Raw genomic sequence first — 22903 nt, 5'->3', positions numbered from 1 at the left:
AATATTGTATAATACATTTTATCAGCGTTAGGCTATATCTGCCGTGCATCGGAGAAGTAGGCCAACACCAGCCACATTATGACTAAAAGGAGAAACAACGAATTGTAAAATGTCTTCTATTTTTGGTCATAAATGGCTAAGGCCTACATATTTATTTATGAATCTTTCCGCTTTTTCTTACATAAGCTCTCTCTCTTTCCTCCCGTCTATTGTCATGATAATTTAATTGTGGATTTCACAATCTGTCGGTCTCTCGAGGCTCAACAGACTTTACGTACAATAACCTTGCGTCTTCACGACAATATTCCATAAACCAACCGTGATTGTATAATTAAAATCTTTATTTTTTTTCACCCTTAAAAACATAAACAAATAATTGTTTAACAGAATCTGAATAATTGTTATGATAGGCTTATTATAATTGTTCATAATAATCCAGGCTAATATAATATAGGCGAATATATTATAATACAGCCGAGTACAATTAATATAATATATAATAATTTCAGAATTATTATTTTCATAAATCACATGCTGAAATTACATATCTGATAGAATATGCAATTACAATACAGAATTCATGAACATTTTAATTTGTTCTGATTTGTAATGATTATATTTTAGAGAAATGCGTATTATCTGTGTAAATAATAGGCCTATGCTGGGACTTTTTCACTTCCAGGGCATCTTCCTAAAACCTTGTATATCGTGCATTAAACATAGAGATGGTTATTGTGAAATAATGCGTTACAATATTAAAGTAAGCTTACTTACTATGTGATACGATGATACGAGAAACATCTGCATAGAAAATTCTCTAGACAATTCCACCACCTTTGCTTCTATATTCGATATGCACTCAAGTTTAATAGAAAATTATAATTTTTTCATTTTATTTTTTAAAATATAACACAAAGGAAATACTTGTTTTGCTCTGCTTCTTAACCAGGTCTCAGGCTGTTATATTATATTCATTCCACATAATGTATTATTCAACATCATGACCTCTTGTGTGTGTGTGTGCGTGTGTGTGTGTGTGCGTGTGTGTGTGTGTGTGTGTGTGTGTGTGTGTGGGGGGGGGTATTTCAAGACGCTTTGCTATGAATGTTCTACTTTTCATTTTTCATTAAACGAAAACGTAAGGTAGGCTATAACTTACTCATTGCAAACCAATTTTAAATCTTCAATAAAAACTGCTGTAGCCTACCCTTTTCTGACACAGAATTTAAAGGCATGTTGTACTGGGATTCAAATATTGAAATTGTCCTCTGCACCACTGTTGTTGCTTATATCCGGTGAAAGGCTATAAGGCAACATGACCTATAGCATTTCCAGAATTAACCTAGAATATATTCATAATTAAATACTTTTTATTGACCTATTATCACATGTATTAGTTGATGTTGTCGCTGTTGTTGATATAAATTCAATATGCTGAATAAATCTTATTATTTTGCATAGCAGAAAGTGGATCCCAAATATGCTGGAAAGGTTTATGAGTTCGCCATTTTAAATACTCGGAACAATAGGTTACTTATTTTCTTTCTCTCCATCTGAAAATGTGTTGTTTATTTACGTTTATATTGGTCAACTTTTGAATGTAAATGATGGTGTATTTCTGTAGGCCTACACTATATTATGATCAACATTTGATGACACTCTTCTGCACAGAGATCATGTATGTGAACGCATTCCTATCTTATTAAAGTCTACTGTAACATTATTAAAACATAAATTCATCAAATTTAGATCATATTTATAATAATATATTATACAGAGGAATTCAAAATCAAAATAAAACAGAATGTACCACTGTGTTTTTCTACGATTTTATGTCAGGCGCTGCGCGTGAAGAGATATCTCAGGGGAATATGCGTGTGTCTTTAATCCTTTGACTGAGTCAAAATCAGCCATTATATATTCACACAGAGACAATCTAGTGGACGGTCAGAAGCTAAACACACGTGTGCAGTCTCGATCAATAAAACAACCATCAGTGCAACCAACCCAACATTATACACACACTCCTGGCCTGGTGCCAGTCCCCCCTCCCTTTGCCCCCGGGCAAGATTTACCCTGTTCCTGCTAATGGGCCAGTAACCACTGGTACACTCCCTGCCCGTCCTGCCCCCTGGGCATAACAAGATCCCCAGCACCCCCAGCCTCTTCCCATGAACCCAAACCTCCAACCCCCACCTTCCCCAGACCCTATATAACATGCATATGTCTTTGGGTACAGCAGGGGGAGGAGGGGGGGAATAAATTGGGAAGGGAGACTCATCCAACACTCTTCTCTCCAACCCATGGTATCCAAAGGTATCCTACCTAAATGAGCCATTGCTATGGTAACATCCTTTCTGGTCGACCTGGCAACCCCACTCAGGTCCAGCAAAAATGGTGCACAGTGAGAGAGAGACAGACAGACAGGCAGAGAGAGAGAGAGAAAGTGAGAAGGAAAGAAAGAGAGAAATTGAAAAAGAGCAATGTAGTGAGAGGGCAAGTAAAAAGGGTAGTTGGTAGTCAGGTTTGCAGATTGAGGAGCTTGGGTAACATACCTCACCATTCACTAAACAACAGCACTCTCTGCTGGAGAGAAACTGTTACATGGAGCTGCACAGACAAAACATTATCTGATGGTCATGCGGATAATATAGACCCTCCCTGTAGGCTAAAGTATCTAAATATATCAGCAAAGATATTTCCTTCCTCATCTGATGTTCAATTGTTTGATCACAGTAGTGGCTCTGTTTGTTTTTACTCCACACTGGGTCACTCGCAGCAGCGCATCTTCAACCTCAGGAGGCTGAAGAAATTTGGCTTGTCACCAAAAGCACTCACAATCTTCTACAGATTCACAATCGAGAGCATCCTGTCGGGCTGTATCACCGCCTGGTACGGCAACTGCTCCGCCCACAACCGTAAGGCTCTCCAGAGGGTAGTGAGGTCTGCACAACGCATCACCGGGGGCAAACTACCTGCCCTCCAGGACACCTACACCACCTGATGTCACAGGAAGGCCATAAAGATCATCAAAGACAACAACCGCCCGAGCCACTGCCTGTTCACCCCGCTATCATCCAGAAGGCGAGGTCAGTACAGGTGCATCAAAGCCGGGACCAAAGCCGGGACCAAGAGACTGAAAAACAGCTTCTATCTCAAGGCCATCAGACTGTTAAACAGCCACCACTAACATTGAGTGGCTGCTGCCAACACACTGACTCAACTCCAGCCACTTTAATGATGGGAATTGATGTAAAATATATCACTAGCCACTTTAAACAATGCTACTTAATATAATGTTTACATACCCTACATTATTCATCTCATATGTATACGTATATACTGTACTCTATATCATCTATTGCATCTTTATGTAATACATGTATCACTAGCCACTTTAAACTATGCCACTTTGTTTACATACTCATCTCATATGTATATACTGTAATCGATACCATCTACTGCATCTTGCCTATGCCGCTCTGTACCATCACTCATTCATATATCTTTATGTACATATTATTTATCCCTTTACACTTGTGTGTATAAGGTAGTAGTTTTGGAATTGTTAGCTAGATTACTCGTTGGTTATTACTGCATTGTCGGAACTAGAAGCACAAGAATTTTGCTACACTCGCATTAACATCTGCTAACCATGTGTATGTGACAAATACATTTGATTTGTTAATCCACCTTTAATCCATTTTATTCCAGGTTTTAAAACAGGCTGTTCCACAAGGTTGCACATGCATCTATCATAAATGTCTTCCTGTTTGAGAAGGGAAAGGCAGAGCATCAACCTACCAGGCAACTGTAGTTAATCTAGCTATCAAGTTCCCATATAATGTTCCTGCCCTGGCTTACCCACCTTTCCTTCCTCCCTTCTCTCCTTTGAAAAACCAACACAAAGAAGCTACAGCCCACAGAAACATTCTCACACTGAAGAACCCATCTCAGTGAGAAAAAAACATGGTAAGCATTATAGCCTGTTTCTGTTTCTTGCTACAAGAAAAAGGAAAGTTATTGAAGGAGAAGAATAGAGCAGTTGGGGGAAAGGCGAGACTAAAGGAATAGCCTACTTGAACTGTTTGTCCTGCTTGACAACTGTAACCAGATACATTTATTAAACAAGGGAATATTTACAGAAAGGACCACCTCATTCATTTAAATTCCACTAATCTTGGTCACTGCATCAACGTGGAAAACTCATTGGATTTGAAAAAAGTAATCAACATAAGGGCATTTGGTATTTTTTCACCGAACTCTCTCTCTCGGTGTGGGTGTGCCTGTTCACAGGGCTGATCGAGGTCAGAGGACAGTATTTGTCTGCTCCTGAGAAGGGAGTAACAACATCTAAAACGAGTCTTTCTGCGGCGGGAGACGAGGGGAACACTTTCTCAATAAAGATTGACTCTCTTGAGAAAGAGGAGAGACCAGTGTCTCGAGTACCCGGCTGTGTGTCAATAAAGAGTGACATGTCAATGGATCCTTATAACTTCAGTAAAGAAGAACCCTTGTCCAGTGAACAGGAGTAATAATACTTATTTTTTAACCACACTCTGATACAGATATCTGAGTACTCCTCAACAACAATTTACTATTTCTTCCTCGGTCAGGCTAAAGATGATCTCCTTGGTTTTTGGCATGGTCCATCAGGAGCAATCAGTGTCTCATGTAGCCAGTTGTTTGTCTATGAAGAGTGAACGGTCTATGGGACCACCAATCAACTTTTCCAGTGAACAGGGGTAATAAGACTTGTTGTTTTAACACCACACATAAATATGAACTACTCCTCACTATTTCTTCCTTAGCCAGACTAAAGATCATTTCAGGAGAAACTAGTGTCTCCTGTAACCAGCTCATTTTTTTGGTCTTCCGTCTTATTTTGGTGCGGTCTGGACCGGCCTTTGTTTCAACGTCCACGGACATGGACCAATTCTGAACCAATCATACACATACATAGACGTCCGGTCCGTACAGGCCAAATATAGACATTCAAACATAGCCCAAACATAGACATCTGTAATTGGTCCAGACCGGACCAAATCTGAACCAATTACATTTGACATTTTAGTCATTTAGCAGATGGTCTTATCCAGAGCGACTTACCTTTTGGTTACTGGCCCAACCTCCTAACTGCTAGGCTACCACCCAGCCAACAATCATAGACATCTATGTTTCACAAATTTGGACAGCACAGTGCATAGAGTACAGTAGAGCATAGCAAAGTACAGTACATTACAGTACACAGTACACTAAAGAAAAGTAGAGTATAATACAGTAGAGTACAGTACAGTACAGTGGAGCACACTAGAGTACAGTAAAGTAAAGACAATTAAAGTAGAGTGTACTGTATTGTACCTTAGTTTACTCTACTGAACTAAACTGTACCGTACTCTACTGGATTAAAATGTACTGTACTCTACTGTGCTCTACTGAATAAAACTCTACTGTACTGTACTCTACTAAATTAAACTATATTTTACTGCAGTGTATTTAAATTAAAAACACCTTTTAATAGAACCTTTATTTAACTAGGCAAGTCAGTTAAGAACAAATTCTTATTTACAATGACACGGACGACGCTGGGCCAATTGTGCGCCGCCCTATGTGATTCCCAGTCACCGACGGGTTGTGATACAGCTTGGAATAGAACCAGGGTCTGTAGTGACGTCTCTTGCAGTGAGATGCAGTGCCTTAGACCGCTGCTCCACTCGGGCGCCGAAGTGCAGTGTACTCTACTAAATTAACCTCTACTGTACTCTACTAAATTAACCTCTACTGTACTCTACTGAATTAAACTATACTGTACTGTACTCTACTGTACTTTACTCTACTGAATAAAACTATACTGTACTGTACTCTACTGTACTTTACTCTACTGAATACAACTCTGTTCTGTCCAATACTGTACTGTACTCTTTGTTCTACTGTGCTCTACTGTACAGAACTCTGCCGTACTGTACTGTGATGTTCAAACTTGTGAAATTTAGCTTAGACGTCAGTGTTGGGGATTAGTGAACTACATGTAATTCAAATAGTAATGTAGTTACAATTTGCCATAGCTGGTCCCATAAAGTGCTGGTCCCATGTTTCATGAGCTGAAATGAAATATACAAATTAAAAACCAAATACACATTGTCTCAAAAATGTTGTATACAAATTTGTTTACATCCCTGTTAGTGAGCATTTTATCCATTGGCAAGATAATCAATCAAATTTCAGTCAAATGTATTTATAAAGCCCTTCTTACAGCTGATGTCATAAAGTGCTGTACAGAAACCCAGCCGAGAAATTCCTTAGAAAGGCCAGAACCTAGGAAGAAACCTAGAGAGGAACCAGGCTATGAGGGGTGGCCAGTCCTCTTCTGGCTGTGCCGGGTGGAGATTATAACAGAACGTGGTCAAGATGTTCAAATGTTCATAGATGACCAGCAGGGAGGGAGGGAGGGAGGGAGGGAGGGGGAGAGAGAGAGAGAGAGAGAGAGAGAGAGAGAGAGAGAGAGAGAGAGAGAGAGAAATGAGAATTAGAGAGAGAACATACTTAAATTCTCACAGGACACCGGATAAGACAGGAGAAAAACTATGTGACAGACTGACCCTAGGCTGAGACAAGAGGGGTCGAGAGACACTGTGGCCCCGCCCGACGATACCCCCGGACAGGGCCAAACAGGCAGAATATAACCCCGTCCACTTTGCCAAAGCACAGCCCCCACACCACTAGAGGGATATCTTCAACCACCAACTTACCATCCTGAGACAAGGCCGAGTATAGCCCACAAAGATCTCCGCCACGGCACAACCCAAGGGGGGGAACCAACCCGGACAGGAAGATCATGTCAGTGACTCAACCCACTGAAGTGACGCACCCCTACCAGGGATGGCATGGAAGAGCACCAGTAAGCCAGTGGAGAGAGGGGAACTGGCCAGGTAGAGACAGCAAGGGCAGTTCGTTGATCCAGTGCCTTTCCGTTCACCTTCACACTCCTGGGCCAGACTACACTCAATCATTGGACCTACTGAAGAGATGAGTCTTCAATAAAGACTTAAAGGTCGAGACCGAGTCTGCATCTTTCACATGGATAGGCAGACCATTCCATAAAAATGGAGCTCTATAGGAGAATGTCCTGCCTCCAGCTGTTTGCTTAGAAATTCTAGGGACAGTAAGGAGGCCATCTTGTGACCGTAGCGTACGTGTAGGTATGTACGGCAGGACCAAATCAGAAAGATTGGTAGGAGGAAGCCCATGTAATGCTTTGTAGATTAGCAGTAAAACCTTGAAGTCAGCCCTTGCCTTAACAGGAAGCCAGTGTAGAGAGGCTAGCACTGGAGTAATATGATAACATTTTTGGGGTCTAGCCAAGATTCTAGCAGCCATGTTTAGCACTAACTGAAGTTTATTTAGTGCTTTATTTTTTATTTTACCTTTATTTAACTAGGCAAGTCAGTATCCGGGTATCCGGGTATCCGGAAAGTAGAGCATTGCAGTAGTAGAACCTAGACGTGACAAAAGCATGGAATCATTTTTCTGCATCATTTTTGGACAGAAAGTTTCTGATTTTTGCAATGTTGCGTAGATGAAAAAAATCTGTCCTTGAAACAGTCTTGATATGTTTGCCAAAAGAAAGATCAGGGTTCAGAGTATGCCAAAGTCCTTCACAGTTTTATTGAGAAGACTGTACAACCATCAAGATTTATTGTCAGATTCAACAGAAGATATCTTTGTTTCTTGGGACCTAGAACAAGCACCTCTGTTTTGTCCGAGCTTAAAAGTAGAACATTTGCCACTATCCACTTCCTTATGTCTGAAACACAGGCTTCCAGGGAGGGAATTTTGGGGCTTCACCACGTTTCATTGAAATATACAGCTGTGTGTCATCCGCATAGCAGTGAAAGTTAACATTATGTTTCTGAATGACATCACCAAGAGGTAAAATATATAGTGAAAACAATAGTGGTCCTAAAAAGGAGCCTTGATGAACACCGAAATATACAGTTTATTTGTCAACAGGACAAACCATCCACAGATACAAACTGATATCTTTCCGACAGATAACATCTAAACCAGGCCAGAACATGTAGACCAATTTCTCTAAAAGAAAGTGGTGATCGATGGTATCAAAAGCAGCACTAAGGTCTAGAAGCATGAGGACAGTATGCAGCTTGAAGTTTTAGAGGCAATGATTATTTTCATCAATGTGTCAAGAGATAAAGTACTAAAAAACTTGAGTGTCTCCATTGATCCTAGTTGTCACGAACTTCAAAATGAGCGGACGCAAGAGCAGCGTGATTGAAGTTCCACATCTTTATTTTGGTGAAACTTTACAGAAAAAACAATAAACCAATAACGAAACGTGAAGAAGTGGTGCACAAACACAAAACAATATCCCACAAAGCAGGTGGGAGATAGGGCTTCCTAAATATGAACCCCAATTTGAGGCAACGATTACTAGCTGCCTCTAATTGGGAACCATACAAAACCACCAACATAGAAATACACATTCTAGAACACCCCCCTAGTCACACCCTGACCTAAACCACTATAGATAATCCAAGGGCTCTCTATGCCCCTGCCCTAACCACGGATCCGGCCATGGAGCTGGGCTGGACGCCGTGCCTGGACTGGGCACCGGTGCAGCGGAAGGCTCCGGCCATGGAGCTGGGTTGAACGCCGTGTCTGGACTGGGCACCGGTGCAGAGGAAGGCTCCTGCCATGGAGCGGGACTGGACGCCTTGCCTGGACGGGGCACTGGCGCAGAGGTAGGCTCTTGCCTTGGAGCGGGACTGGACACCGTGCCTGGACGGGGCACTGGCGCAGAGGAAGGCTCTTGCCTTGGAGCGGGACTGGACACCGTGCCTGGACTGGCCACCAGCACAGAGGAAGGCTCCTGCCCTGGAGCAGGACTGGACGCCTTGCCTGGAAGCTCCGGACCGTTGAACGTCGCTGGAGGTTCCGAACCATGGACCGTCGCTGGAGGTTCCGGACCGTGGACCGTTGTTGGAGGTTCCGGGCCGTGGACCGTCGCTGCAGGTTCCGCACCGGGAACCGTCGCCGGAAGCTCTGGACTGTGAATGCGCACTGGAGGCCTAGTGCGTGGAGCCGGTACAGGTAGCAGCGGACTGGTGACACGCACTTCAGGGTGAGTGCGGGGACGAGGCACAGGACGTACCGGACTGGGGAGGCGCACTGGAGTCCAGATGTGTGAAGCCGGCGCAGGTTTCACGAGACAGCTAACCGGATCCTCTGGTCGAATGTTGAGCAGAACACACTTGCACAACATCTCTCCTCTCACTCTCTCCTAACTTCTCCATCGCCTCCGAATGGTTTCTTGCTCTTTAGGGCAAATGCAGGGAACCGGCACATGACGTACCGGGCTCGGGAGGTGCACTGGAGATCTTATGTGTGCCAAATATGTCTCAAGTTTTGAGGGAGCGTGCAATTGGCGTGCTGACTGCAGGAATGTCCACCAGAGCTGTTGCCAGAGAATTTTATGTTAATTCCTCTACCATCAGCCGCCTCCAATGGTGTTTTCGAGAATTTGGCAGTACGTCCAACCGGCCTCACAACCGCAGACCACGCCAGCCCAGGACCTCCACATTCGGCTTCTTCACCTGCAGGATCCTCTGAAACTAGCCACCCGGAGAGCTGAAGAAACTGTGGGTCTACACATCTGAAGAATTTCTGCACAAACTGTCAGAGACCGTCTCAGGGAAGCTCATATGTGTGCTCTTCATCCTCACCAGGGTCTTACCTGACTGCAGTTCGGCATCGTAACAACTTCAGTGGGCAAATGCTCACTTTCGATGGCCACTGGCAAGCTGGAGAAGTGTGCTCTTAATGGATTAATCCCAGTTTCAACTTTATAGCAGGCAGACGGTGGGGGGGGGGTTATGGTATGGGCAGGCGCAGGCTACAGACAACGAACACAATTGCATTTTATCGATGGCATTTTGAATGCACAGAGATACTGTGAGGAGATCCTGAGGCCCATCATTGTGCCATTCATCCGCCACCGTCACCTCATGTTTCAGTATGATAATGCACAGCCCCATATCGCAAGGATCTGTACACAATTCCTAGAAGTTGAAAATGTCCCAGTTCTTCCATTACCTGCATACTCACCAGACATGTCACCCATTGTTTGGGATGCTCTGGATCGACGTGTATGATAGTGTGTTCCCAGTTCCTGCCAATATCCAACAACTTCCCACAGCCATTGAAGAGGAATGGGACAACATTCCACAGGCCTCAATCAACAGCCTGATCAACTCTGTGAAAGAGATGTGTCTTGTTGCGTGAGGCAAATGGTGGTCATACCAGATACTGACTGGTTTTCTGATCCACGCACCACACCCCTACCTTTTCTTTTTTTTTAAGTATCTGTGACTAACGGATGCATATCTGTTTTCCCGGTCATGTGAAATCCATAGATTAGGGCCTAATTTATTTATTTACATTGACCAATGTTCTTATATGAACTGTAACTCAGTAAAATCTGAGGTCCAACCTGCTCTTAAAGACCCACATGGTGTGCATGCCTTTGTTCAAGAGCAGTTCTACCACAGGAGGCTGCTGAAGGGAGGACAGCTCATAATAATAGTTGGAATAGAGTCAATGGAATGGAATGAAACACGTTTGATACCATTCCCATTATTCTGTCATTACTAAGAGCCTGTCCACCTGTGAGTTCTGCCATAGTGTTTCTACTAATAAGCTGATTATTAGTAGGGCGGCAGGGTAGCCTAGCGGTTAGAGCGTTGGACTAGTAACCGGAAGGTTGCAATTTTGAATCCCCAAGCTGACAAGGTACAAATCTGCCGTTCTGCCCCTGAACAGGCAGTTAACCCACTGTTCCTAGGCTGTCATTCAAAATAAGAATTTGTTCTTAACTTAACTGACTGGCTGAGTAAAATAAAGGTAAAAAAAATAGTAGAATCAGGTGTGGTAGAATGGGACTTGAACATGAAGCCAACCCTGATACAAAATACTAACAAATCACAAACTGCTGGAAAACATCCATAAAAAGGTGAGTCATTAGACAAGTACAAAAGCACAAACAATTTGAAATAAACACAATTCAATTTATAGAATTACTAGTCTTACATTGAAAACTGGCACAAATCTATGGAATTTAAACTTTTGCTAATTTAAATGTAATGTACAGAATATTGTGTATGAAATGTGGCTGCAAAATTAGCAGTGCCACTGCTGGGGGTGTAAACTCTGGAAAGTTGAAGTGCTCCCTTTTACAGCGACACAACGTACAGAAAATAGTGTACGGTGCAATATGGAAAAACGATTGGATTTAAGCTGATTGGCCACTATAATGGCCACCAAATGAGCAGCGAAGCTCCACTTGATGTACTCTGTGCATTTGGAAATATAAAAGTGCTCCAGCGGAAAATGGACCCACCTTTTACTGCGACACAAGTACAGATAATGTTGAACCTGTGCAATAAATGATAGGAGTACAGACACAAAAAACATTGGCTTTTTTAAGATTAAAAAAGGCAACCTTTAAAAAATATTTCGATTGTTCTTTGTATGGTAACTAGTATAACATATATCGACATTTATGCACATTTTCGCCGTAACCATTCATTAAACTGGAAAGGACTTATATTCTGAAGGTTTACCAAAATCCGTGACCAGGAAGTACTTAGTTATTATTGCCAGTTTCACAGCGGTGTGGGTCTTTGTTTATTATTCCCGGCAGTTTCTTATCAAGCATCGTGAATATGGAAGACGAATGGGAGGAGGAGGTAAGATCAAAGAGTAGTTGTCGTAACAGATAGTGACTTTGCTTATTCGTCTCTGATTCCCTATGAAACGCCACTGGCACAGAATGAGAGCAGTTTGTGAACCGACACATAGAATTGGCATTCCAGACGGAGATCTTTGGTTGGGTGGTGTAACCATTTATTGCCGGATATAAAATAAAAATTAGCAATCCATTTGATTTACCGAACAAATGTGCAGAGAGGTGTAATTACAAAGCTGATCTAGTGAGAAGGTAAGAACCATATGCTCTCTCCTTCAACCTGTGAGCTAACACTTCCTGTTCACGTGGGTACATATGAGTGCCCCATCCCCAATGGTGCCGCTCAATAATCTATCCTACCTCATGAAGTGTTCACTACTTCCCACAAATGCTTAATGTTTTTTCTTGCACGCCGCCTCTCCTCTACCAGTGTGTTCCACATGACATTGTCAGGCTGAACAGGGATTCAGGAAGGGGAATGCAGCTTTTTGATAGATGGCGTCCCTCAAGGAGGCAAGAAAGCGGTTTCTATTCTAGGAGTCGTTTTAATAGGATTTCAGGAAGAGGAATGGAGGGAAAAAGAGGATGAGAGGCTGAGGTTGAATCTGAAGATGGCAGAAAAGAAAGAGATATTGTGTCGAAGAAGATTGTTGTCAAGTACAAACAGAGTGAGCCGTATGTCATACTGAGTTCTGGCGGTGAAATTAATAAGGGCCAATTAAGTGACGTGGAAGGTGTGGTGAAGAGCTCGGAGTCCGACCCTTGCGTTGATGGACGTGATAAAGAAGAATCTGGTCCAGTAGGAGTACATTTCTGGGAGAGAGTGGATCCTTGCTCTTTGCCAGATCTAGTTGTGGTTTCAGAGTGGGTGGGAAACAAGTTAGGTGTTGTTGAATCAGTGAAGGTAACCCGTAGTGGACTGATCGTTTTTTGTGTTACTTCCGCCCAGATGGAGTCGGCACTCATTGTCACGCAAGTTAGGTTAAGATCTGTTTCTTGCTTTCCTCTTAGTAGCAGGGCATCATTGAAATCTGTGATGTTTGGGGTAGTGTTAAGTGTGGAGGTGAAGCCGTTGAACATTCCTGGTGTTTGTGATGGCTGTTGTTTGGTGCGCTGCAGACCCAGTGTGGAGTGTGGTGAAACAGAGGTGTCACAGTGACTTTTTGATTCTCTACTTGAAAAAGTCATGTTAGGATATATCAGTTATCCTGTTAGAGCTGTTGTGTAGAATCCACTGTGATGTTTCAGGTGCCATGTTTATTGTCGCAGCAGTTTTTAGGAGGGAGATTCCAAGATGTGGGAAGTGTGCTGGAGGGTATAGGACAGAGGATTATGTCGTTTAAGTGGATGAAGTTATGTGTCAACTGTAGGGGTTCCCATGTTGCAGGGGATTGGAAGTGTCCCGTGCGAGTGAGGCAGGTTGAGGTGGTCAGTCTCAGAGCAGTGCAGAAAGTGTTGTATGCTGAGGCAGTGAAGAGAGTAGAGGAGGATGGTTTAAGGGTGAGGGATCCCTGTGAGTAGTAGATTTGTGCCAGCACATAGGGATAGGCCAATGAGTGATCTATGCTTTAGTAAGGTTGGCTTCTTAGCATTCATAGCAATAGTTAGTAACTGTACTGCAGAATGAAATGTAAATCACAGAAAATTGAATAGGGTAGTTGGTTTTTAATGACTGTAGGGTTAGTTGGAAGGGTTTTAAATGATTGTTATTTAATTTTTCAGAAGGTATAATGGATTTATACTATAGTCCAGTTGGGGGTGGTAATGCAACATTTTGGTGTTTTATTAGGATCACCATTAGCTGTTGCGAAAGCCACTGCTTTCTGTTTTTTGAAACAAGGTTTGCTGTTCATTTGAGAAATATGAGATGGAAGGGAGTTCCATGCAATAATGGCTCTATATAATACTGTACGCTTTCTTGAATTCGTTCTGGATTTGGGGACTATGAAAAGACCCCTGATGGCATGTCTGCTCTGGTAGGTGTGTGTGTCGGAGCTAGGGTTGCAAACTTTCCGGGAAATTTTCCATGGGAAGTTAATCCTGGGAATTTTGCTTGAATTCATCAAAAAGGTTAGCTTATAACAGGGAACCTTTTTTTGTGGGATACACAAGGCAATTCTAGGTCTTGTGGAATATTTTGGTTAAACTATCCCCAATTCAATGGAATTGTAACCCTCTGCATGCACAGTGCATTCTTCCATCACATGTACAGCTGATTCTCAAGATCTTGCACACTAAGAAGATGCTATTAAGTCCACACTACTACACTGTCTGAGCCAAGGACTACATGCTTTCTGGTAAGTTTTGTTTACAATACTGGTTGGGGTGAATATATTTTATTTGACCTTTTTTTGTTAACTAGTAAATAGTAACCTACAGCAGTGTGTTTAAATCATTTTTAACTTGTTAACAATTTTTCTGCTAGTTAGTTTTTGCTACCATGCGGGTTTTAGCTTGCTTGAGCCTGCTAACTGAGGAGTGTTAATTCACCTGTTTCCATACATGTTTCTTTTTAAAACTTATTACAAAGGAGTTGTTTAATCAAACTGCTTAACTATTTATCTGTACATGGAATTGTATTTGTTTTTCTTTACTCATTTTTTTCTAATCTTAATAGGAAAATGCCACGGGCGCTATCAGTGTGTGGAGACATTTCACTGCAGCTAATGTAGGAAACGCTGTGTATGTACATTTGCAAATACTGTGGCAAATCATATGTGAAGAATGCAACAAAGATGCAAAATCATCTGGCCAAGTGCATAAAGATCCCTCAGTGCTCACAACAAGCAACCTCTGACAAAAGTCTCTCTACTTCTATTCAAGGTGAAAATGATGAATCAGACACCTTATCGATAGCAACAGCTCATGGTCCTTCTGCAATCATAAGCTTTTTTCACTCAATGGAGCAACTTGGTCAGAGAAATGCTGATGAATGTCTTGCTCGAACTGTGTATGCAACTGGTTCACCTCTGATGCTCACAGGCAATGTGTATTGGAAGAGATTTCTGAATGTTCTTCTCCCTGCATACACCCTCCAACCAGACATGCTTTATCTACTAATTTGCTGATGCAGAGTTCAAGGGAAGGTCAAGCAAATCATAGAGAAAGCAGACTGGATTGCAATCATCTCTGATGGGTGGTCGAATATTTGTGGGCAAGGAATAATTAACGACATCATCTCCACCCCTCAACCAGTATTCTACAAGAGCACAGACACAAGGGACAACAGACACACCGGTCTCTACATTGCAGATGAGCTGAAGACAGTCATCAATGACTTGGACCACAGAATGGTATTTGCACTGGTGACAGACAATGCTGTGAACATGAAGGCTGCTTGGTCTAAAGTGGAGGAGTCCTACCCTCACATCACACCCATTGGCTGTGCTGCTCATGCAATGAATCTGCTTATCAAGGACATCATACAAGAGAGCCAAGGAAATGGTTAGGTATGTGAACGGTCATCAAGTTTTAGCAGCAATCTACCTCACCAACCAAAGTGCGAAGAATAAGAGCACCACATTGAAGCTGTCCGGCAACACCCGTTGGGGTGGTGTTGTCATCATGTTTGACAGTCTCCTGGAGGGGAAGGAGTCTCTCCAAAATATAGCCATATCACAGTGTGCCGATATGGACAGCCTCATCAAGAGGATCCTCCTGGTTGATGTATTTTGGGAGAGAATGGTAAGCAGTCTGAAACTCCTGAAACCTTAGCCATTGCATGGATTGAGGGAGACAATGCCATCCTGTCTGATGTTCAGACTCTGCTTGCAGATGTATGTGAATAAGTTGCTCCAAGCAGTGGAAACTGCAGTCTGAAATGCATCAAAAAGCGTGTAGACTTCTGCCTGAAGCCCATACACGCCGCAGCGTACATGTTGGAGATGCAATATGGCAGTCGTGCCAACATATCTCATCAGCCACCTGATGGAAGGGACTGAGGCTCTTTCCCCTGTTGCCTCCATCATCCTCCAAATCCTACCAACATCAGCCTCCTCAGAGCGCAACTGGTCCTTGTTTGGGAACACACACACCAAAGCACGCAACAGGCTGACCAATACAAGGGTTGAAAAATCTGTGGCCATCCGGGCAAATTTGAGGCTTTTTGAGCTTGACAACAAGCCATCCTCAACTAGGTTGGAAAGTGACAGTGAAGATGAGGCCTCACAGTCTGATGTTCTAGAGGTGGACAATGAGGAGGTCCAGGGAGAAGACATGGAAGCCTGAGAGGAAGGCAACCAAAGCTTTAGTTTCTAGACTATCATTTTACAGATGAATGGTAAATGTTTTTGTGAGATTCGATGGATCATTGGGATCATTCAATGTTCCCTTTCTTTTGTTATTCAGTGAAATCCCATGTCAAGAGTCAACTCAATTAAAGTTCAATTCGTAACAAAATAGTTTTTTTTGTTTTTGTTCTATTGGATGGATTTAATCATTTGCAATTATGTCTACTTGTGATTAGAGGTCGACCGATTATGATTTTTCAACGGCAATACCGATACCGTTATTGGAGGACCAAAAAAGCCGATACCTATTAATCGGCCGTTTAAAAAAATAATAATAATTAAAAAAAACTTTTTTTTATATAAATGTATTTGTAATAATGACAATTACAACAATACTGAATGAACACTTATTTTAACTTAATATAATACATCAATAAAATCAATTTAGCCTCAAGTAAATAATGAAAAGTTCAGTTTGGTTTAAATAATGCAAAAACAAAGTGTTGGAGAAGAAAGTGCAATATGTGCTTTGTAAGAAAGCTAACGTTTCAGTTCCTTGCTCAGAACATGAGAACATATGAAAGCTGGTGGTTCCTTTTAACATGAGTTTAACGAGAGAGCGGCAGGTCGTTATTGTGTTGGACTAGTTAACTGTAAGGTCGCAAGATTGTATCCCCGAACTGACAAGGTGAAAATCTGTCTTTCTGCCCCTGAACGAGGCAGTTAACCCACCGTTTCCAGGCCGTCATTGAAAATAAGAATGTGTTCTTAACTGACTTGCCAAGTTAAATAAAGGTGTAAAAAAAAAAAAAAATTGGCAAATCGGCGCCCAAAAATACCGATTTCCAATTGCTATAAAAACTTGAAATCGACCCAAATTAATCAGCCATTCCGATTTAATCGGTCGACCTCTACTTGTGATAAGGTTTATGTTTCTGCCTCTATGATATGGTAAATATATCCAATGCAAGAAACCTCTACATTTTAAATGGTATAAATATTAATTTGCATATATTTCCTTTAATTCCCATATATTCCTATATTTTCCTGTTAATTCACACGGAACGTTTCCACCTGAATATTCCCCAAAATGTGAATCCCTAGCTGTGTGTAAGTTGAATATTGCAAACAATTTGGAATTTTCATCACATTAAGGTTTCTTATAAAAAGAAGAGATGCAGTCAGTCTCTCCTCAACTCTAAGCCAAGAGAGACTGGCATGCATAGTATTCATATAGCCCTAAGATTACAATGAAGAGCAAGATGTGCCGCTCTGTTCTAGGCCAAGCTGCAGCTTTACTAGGTCTTTCTTAGCAGCACTTGAACAGATGGCTGGACAATAATAAAGATAAGACAAAAGTAGAGCCTGCAGGACTTACTTTGTGGAGTGTGGTGGACAGACCTCTCCCCACCTTTACAACCATTGATTTTACAGTGGCTTGCGAAAGTATTCACCCCCGTTGGCAGTTTTCCTATTGTGTTGCCTTACAACCTGGAATTAAAATGGATTTTTGGGGGTTGTATCATTTGATTTACACAACATGCCTACCACTTTGAAGATGCAAAATATTTTCTCTTGTGAAACAAACAAGAAATAAGACAAACAGAACTTGAGCATGCATAACTATTCACCCCCCCAAAGTCAATACTTTGTAGAACCACCTTTTGCAGCAATTACAGCTGCAAGTCTCTTGGGGTATGGCTCTATAAACTTGGCACATCTGGCCACTGCGATTTTTGCCCATTCTTCAAGGCATAACTGCTCCAGCTCCTTCAAGTTGGATGGGTTCCGCTGGTGTACAGTAATCTTTAAGTCATACTACAGATTCTCACTTGGATTGAGGTCTGGGCTTTGACTAGGCCATTTCAAGACATGTAAATGTTTCCCCTTAAACCACTCAAGTGTTGCTTTAGGCTCATTGTCCTGCTGGAAGGTGAACCTCCATCCCAGTCTCAAATCTCTGGAAGACTGAAACAGGTTTTCCTCAAGAATTTCCTTGTATTTAGCGCCATCAATCATTCCTTCAGTTCTGACCAGTTTCCCAGTCCCTGCCGATGGAAGAACATGGTGTTCTCGGGATGATGAGGTGTTGGGTTTGCGCCAGAAATAGCGTTTTCCTTTATGGCTAAAAAGCTCAATTTTAGTCTCATCTGACCAGAGTACCACCTTCTATATGTTTGGGGAGTTTCCCACATGCCTTTTGGTGAACACCAAATGTGTTTGCTTATTTTTTTCTTTAAGCAATGGCTTTTTTTCTGGCCACTCTTCTATAAAGCCCAGCTCTGTGGAGTGTACGGCTTAAAGTGGTCCTATGGACAGATACTCCGATCTCGCCGTGGAGCTTTGCAGCTCCTTCAGGGTTATCTTTGGTCTCTTTGTTGTCCCTCTGACTAATGAGAGGCAACAAAGAGACCTGGTCTGTGAGTTTTGATGGGTGGCCCTCTCTTGGCAGGTTTGTTTTTGTGCCATATTCATTCCATTTATAAATAATGGATTTGATGGTGCTGCGTGGGATGTTCAAAGTTTCTGATATTTTTTTTATAGCCCAACCCTGATCTGTACTTCTCCACAACTTGGTCCCTGACCTGTTTGGAGAGCTCTTTGGTCTTCATAGTGCTCCTTTCTTAGTGGTGCTCCTTTCTTAGTGGTGTTGCAGACTCTGGGGCCTTTCAGAACAGGTGTGTATATACTGAGATCATGTGCCAATTAGATCCACACAGGTGGATTTATTTTTTACTAACTACGTGACTTCTGAAGGTCATTGGCTGCACCAGGTCTTATTTGGGGTCTTGATAGCAAAGGGGATGAATACATCTGCACCCACCACTTTTTTAATTTAAAAAAAACAACAAATTTTAGAGAATTTTTTGAAACATATACCTTCAACCAATCTGGACTTTTGTGTATGTCCATTACATGAAATCCAAATGAAAATCTATTTAAATTAGTTGTAATGCAACAAAATAGGAAACACACAATGGGGGGTGAATACTTGTTACTGTAATTTAATTATACCAATGTGTTTTCATTAATTGAATTCTCTTAATCTATTTCATGAGAATTTAAGATTCTTGTTTGCATAAAATAACCGGAGACCAGCCTTATCAATAATAGGTAACAAAATTTATTCTCAGAGCGCGCTGCCACGTTACCACGAGCAACAGTTTATATACAATAACATGACGTCATTTCATTGCTCCTAAAATGAATCTCCTCCTCCAGACCGGGTCAAAGGGAACTTTAAAAGTTCATTCTGAGTTCATTCTGACCCCCTAGCACATACACAGGACAACACAGCTGAATTAACGTTTGACTCCTCACCATTATCGATCACCACTTAGCTGACAGTTCTAATTAACAGAACCTAGGAATGCACTCACAGCCTTATCTAAAACACCCCAGAGCTCAGTTTTGTCGGTTCAACCATAGGTTAACTACCTTATCTGTTTACTTAATCCACAAACCATTCCTTTCTTCCTAGTTGGAATGGTGTTCATTAACTTTAATTACTCCTTGTCCATATCACACAATCCCTTCTTATGAACTCATATTGTTAATCAGATATAATAGAGTATAAGTTTACTTAGTTACAGTTACATTAAAAATGATTTGTTCAGTCATTTAATCATAATTTTCCTAACAATACTTTTGCAAGGCACTGTATATGTTTTGACTATGACATTTTACAATCTTAGGTAACACCAAGTAATTTAGTCTCCTCAACTTGTTCAACAGCCACCCCATTCATTACCAGATTCAGCTGAGGTCTAGAACATAGTGAATGATTTGTACCGAATACAATGCTCTTAGTTTTAGAGATGTTCAGGACCAATTTATTCCTGGCCACCCATTCCAAAACTGACTGCAACTCTTTGTTAAGGGTTTCAGTGACTTCATTAACTGTTGCTGATGAGTATATGGTTGAATCATCAACATACATGGACACACAGGCTTTGTTTAATGCCATTGGCAGGTCATCGGTAAAAATAGAAAAGAGTAGAAGGTCTAGAGAAATGCACCATGCGGAATGACTTTGGCTTCCCTCCAGGCCTGAGGACAAACACCTTCCTCTAGACTCTGATTAAATATATGACGGATAGGAGTGGTTATAGACTCAGTTACCATCCTCAGTAGCCTTCCATCTAAATTGTCAATGCCAGGTTTGTCATTGTTGATCAATAACAATTTTTCCACCTCTCCCAAACTAACTTTACAAAATTCTAACTTAAAATGCTTTTCTTTCATATTTTTTTTATATTCATGAATACGATGGCTCACTGTTTGACATACACTTAGGTTGGAGTCATTAAAACTTGTTTCTTGTTAACAAACTATAGTTTTGGCAAGTCGGTTAGGACATCTACTTTGTGCATGACACAAGTAATTTTTCCAACAATTGTTTACAGACAGATTATTTCACTTAACTCACTGTATCACAATTCCAGTGGGTCAGAAGTTTACATACACTAAGTTGACTGTGCCTATAAGCAGCTTGGAGAATTCCAGAAAATAATGACATGACTTTAGAAGCTTCTGATAGGCTAATTGACATCATTTGAGTCAATTGGATGTGTACCTGTGGATGTATTTCAAGGCCTACCTTCAAACTCCATGCCTCTTTGCTTCACATCCATGGGAAAATCAAAAGAAAACAGCCAAGACCTATTGTAGACCACAAGTCTGGTTCATCCTTGGGAGAAATTTCCAAACGCCTGAAGGTACCAGGCCACTCAGCCTGAAAGGCCGCTCAAAACCGCCATAAAAAAAAAACAGATTACGATTTGCAACTGCACATGGGGACAAAGATCGTACTTTTTGGAGAAATGTCCTCTGGTCTGATGAAACAAAAATAGAACTGTTCGGCCATAATGACCATCGTTATGTTTGGAGGAAAAAGGGGGAGGCTTGCAACCCGAAGAACACCATCCCAACCATGAAGCACGGGGGTGGCAGCATCATGTTGTGGGGGTGCTTTGCTGCAGGAGGGACTGGTGCACTTCACCACCTTTACCGCCTTTAAACTCCCCCGAAGGTTTTAGACTTCCCACAAATCTAAAAGCATTGGATTGGTCGGGCTGGAGGGAGTTTTCACCATATTTCTTATACCAGCCCGTCATTTCCTTTATCGGTGAAGGGAAATTAACAAGTGCACACTTTGGGAGAAATAAGAGAGTATTGGGATGCACCTGTAGTGTAGAAATGGCTCCTACAGTATTCTAGAGACCTCTGGAAAGTCGTAGCCAACACATTTTATGGTGGACGATGACATCTAGTGTTTGTTGTGATCAGATACACCCTCTATCATGGAAGAATGACGGAAGACAATTTCTTAAATGTTCTGCCCCTCTCTTTCTCCCTCTCTTTTAGGAGCAGTTGGTTGTGGTTGAGCTCTCTGGTATAATTAACTCAGATTTTTTGACCAAGTGTCAGGGAACCTGCAAGATACTGGTGAGTGATCTGGCTTGCCTTTCTCGCGCGCTACAGTAGATAGCAAAGCAAACGTTCAATAAAACCTCTACGTTCCTCCTCCTGTTGATTTTCTTATTTGTTGTATTGAAGGACATTGACAGTGAGCAGCCAATGATGCAGGTGGGAAGATACGTGTTTGCGGGAGAGTATGACGGTAAGTGTATTCATTATTGGTGGATTCTATTTGCTTATGCCTGATAACATATTTGCTGAATGTATAATGAACCCCTTGTCCCTTCTCCCTATGTACACTTTAGATTTTCCAGTAAAGTACATGTAGTTCTACATGTTTAGGAGTAGCGTTGTTATTAGTGCCCTGTTGTGATACTGAGTTACAGACTGAGTGTCTGTTTAAGTCTCCCCTCTCTGGCTCTCTTCTCTCCCCCATATCTCCTGACAGATGCCTTGGGCACCTGTGTGCTCTTCGAGGAGGGACAGTCGAGTGGTGAGTATTGACGAGTGGTGAGTTTCATAGAGATGAACTGATCTTCACTCTAAGTTCTCTCTCCTCTCTCGTGTGTGTTTGTTGTAGGGGCAGACCCTGAAGCCAGTCCAGAGCTGAGCTATAAGTGCCACACCGTTAAGAGACTGATGATGCAGAGAACCTTCCTTGCTGAGAAAAAGGAAGGAGACAACAGCTCAGGTTACACACACAGTGAGCCCTCACGCTCACATACCAACACACACACATACTGTTGTGCTATGTTCTCTATTTTGGATCAATACGGGGGTCCTCTGGAGCTCAGTTGTTAGAGCATAGAGCTTGCAACAACTGTAAAGTTGGTTTGATTCCTGGGACCACCCAAACGTAAAAAATGTATGCGTGTATTTCAATGTCGCTTTGGATAAAAGCTTCTGCCAAATGGCATAATTAATGTAATTAAATTTGCCGGAGTTTGACTTTTGCTTCTAGTGACTCCATTCAATGCAAATTTTACTGCACAATACCTTTTGTAGCCGAAGTCAAACTTTGAGATGCTTGAATTGAGCTCTTTTTATTTTTTTATGCGACATGAAGATGCTTGAATGTTGCTGTTTGTTGCTGTTGCAGGAGACTTTCAGTTTCAGCCACTGAGTGACGGAATGTCCCCAGCCAGACTGGACTCACTCTCTCACTTCATCCAGAACCCAAAGAGGACCTCCAAGCCAGCAGGGGGAGCACACACAATGGGGCAGAAGACCGGGTAGAGGGGTCAGGCAGGACACTGTCAGCAACTCCATTAATTAGGTTTTACCTCTTGATTTGTAATTATATTTTTGTATTGTGTATGTTGTTGAAATAAATATGAAGCTTTCTAGACGTGTTGTTTTTGATTACCGTATTCTAGTACTTAATAGATGGGATATTACCGTATTCTAGTACTTAATAGATGGGATATTTCCTGATTTAGCCTGGAACTGAGAACTGATTGAATCTCTATTTTATCGCCATCACCTCATTCTT

At 41.8% G+C, this 22903-nt stretch overlaps 1 protein-coding gene across 3 annotated transcripts; it reads left to right on the top strand.

Moving 5' to 3' along the window:
* Positions 1–3883: 3883 nt before the first annotated feature.
* On the top strand, positions 3884–22759 carry gtf3c6 (general transcription factor IIIC, polypeptide 6, alpha). 3 transcript variants are annotated; one of them, XM_064929837.1, is made up of 6 exons: positions 3884–3972; positions 21358–21438; positions 21550–21613; positions 21860–21904; positions 21992–22114; positions 22511–22759. In XM_064929837.1, exons 1-6 carry the CDS (start codon positions 3970–3972, stop codon positions 22645–22647), a joined length of 453 nt encoding a protein of 150 aa, XP_064785909.1. In that variant the 5' UTR covers positions 3884–3969; the 3' UTR covers positions 22648–22759. The 3 variants fall into 3 exon arrangements, with proteins under 3 accessions (XP_064785909.1, XP_064785908.1, XP_064785906.1); XM_064929836.1 differs by lacking the exon at positions 3884–3972 and adding an exon at positions 11644–11762 and having other exon boundaries at positions 21992–22102; XM_064929834.1 differs by lacking the exon at positions 3884–3972 and adding an exon at positions 11644–11762.
* The last annotated feature ends 144 nt before the right edge of the window (positions 22760–22903 follow it).

The sequence above is a fragment of the Oncorhynchus masou genome, chromosome 22 (genome assembly GCF_036934945.1).
Source record: "Oncorhynchus masou masou isolate Uvic2021 chromosome 22, UVic_Omas_1.1, whole genome shotgun sequence".
NCBI lineage: Eukaryota > Metazoa > Chordata > Actinopteri > Salmoniformes > Salmonidae > Oncorhynchus > Oncorhynchus masou.
The sequence above is the reverse complement of the archived record's forward strand: the minus strand, read 5'-3'. Positions and strand labels throughout refer to the sequence as shown.

What these genes read in the sequence shown, in the direction of transcription:
- gtf3c6 (XM_064929834.1), top strand. Translation starts at nt 11,739, where the DNA reads ATGGAAGACGAATGGGAGGAGGAG. An exon ending in AAGACGAATGGGAGGAGGAG is followed by an intron (nt 11,763 to 21,357) that starts GTAAGATCAAAG and finishes CCTCTCTTTTAG; the next exon opens with GAGCAGTTGGTTGTGGTTGA. An exon ending in AGGGAACCTGCAAGATACTG is followed by an intron (nt 21,439 to 21,549) that starts GTGAGTGATCTG and finishes GTTGTATTGAAG; the next exon opens with GACATTGACAGTGAGCAGCC.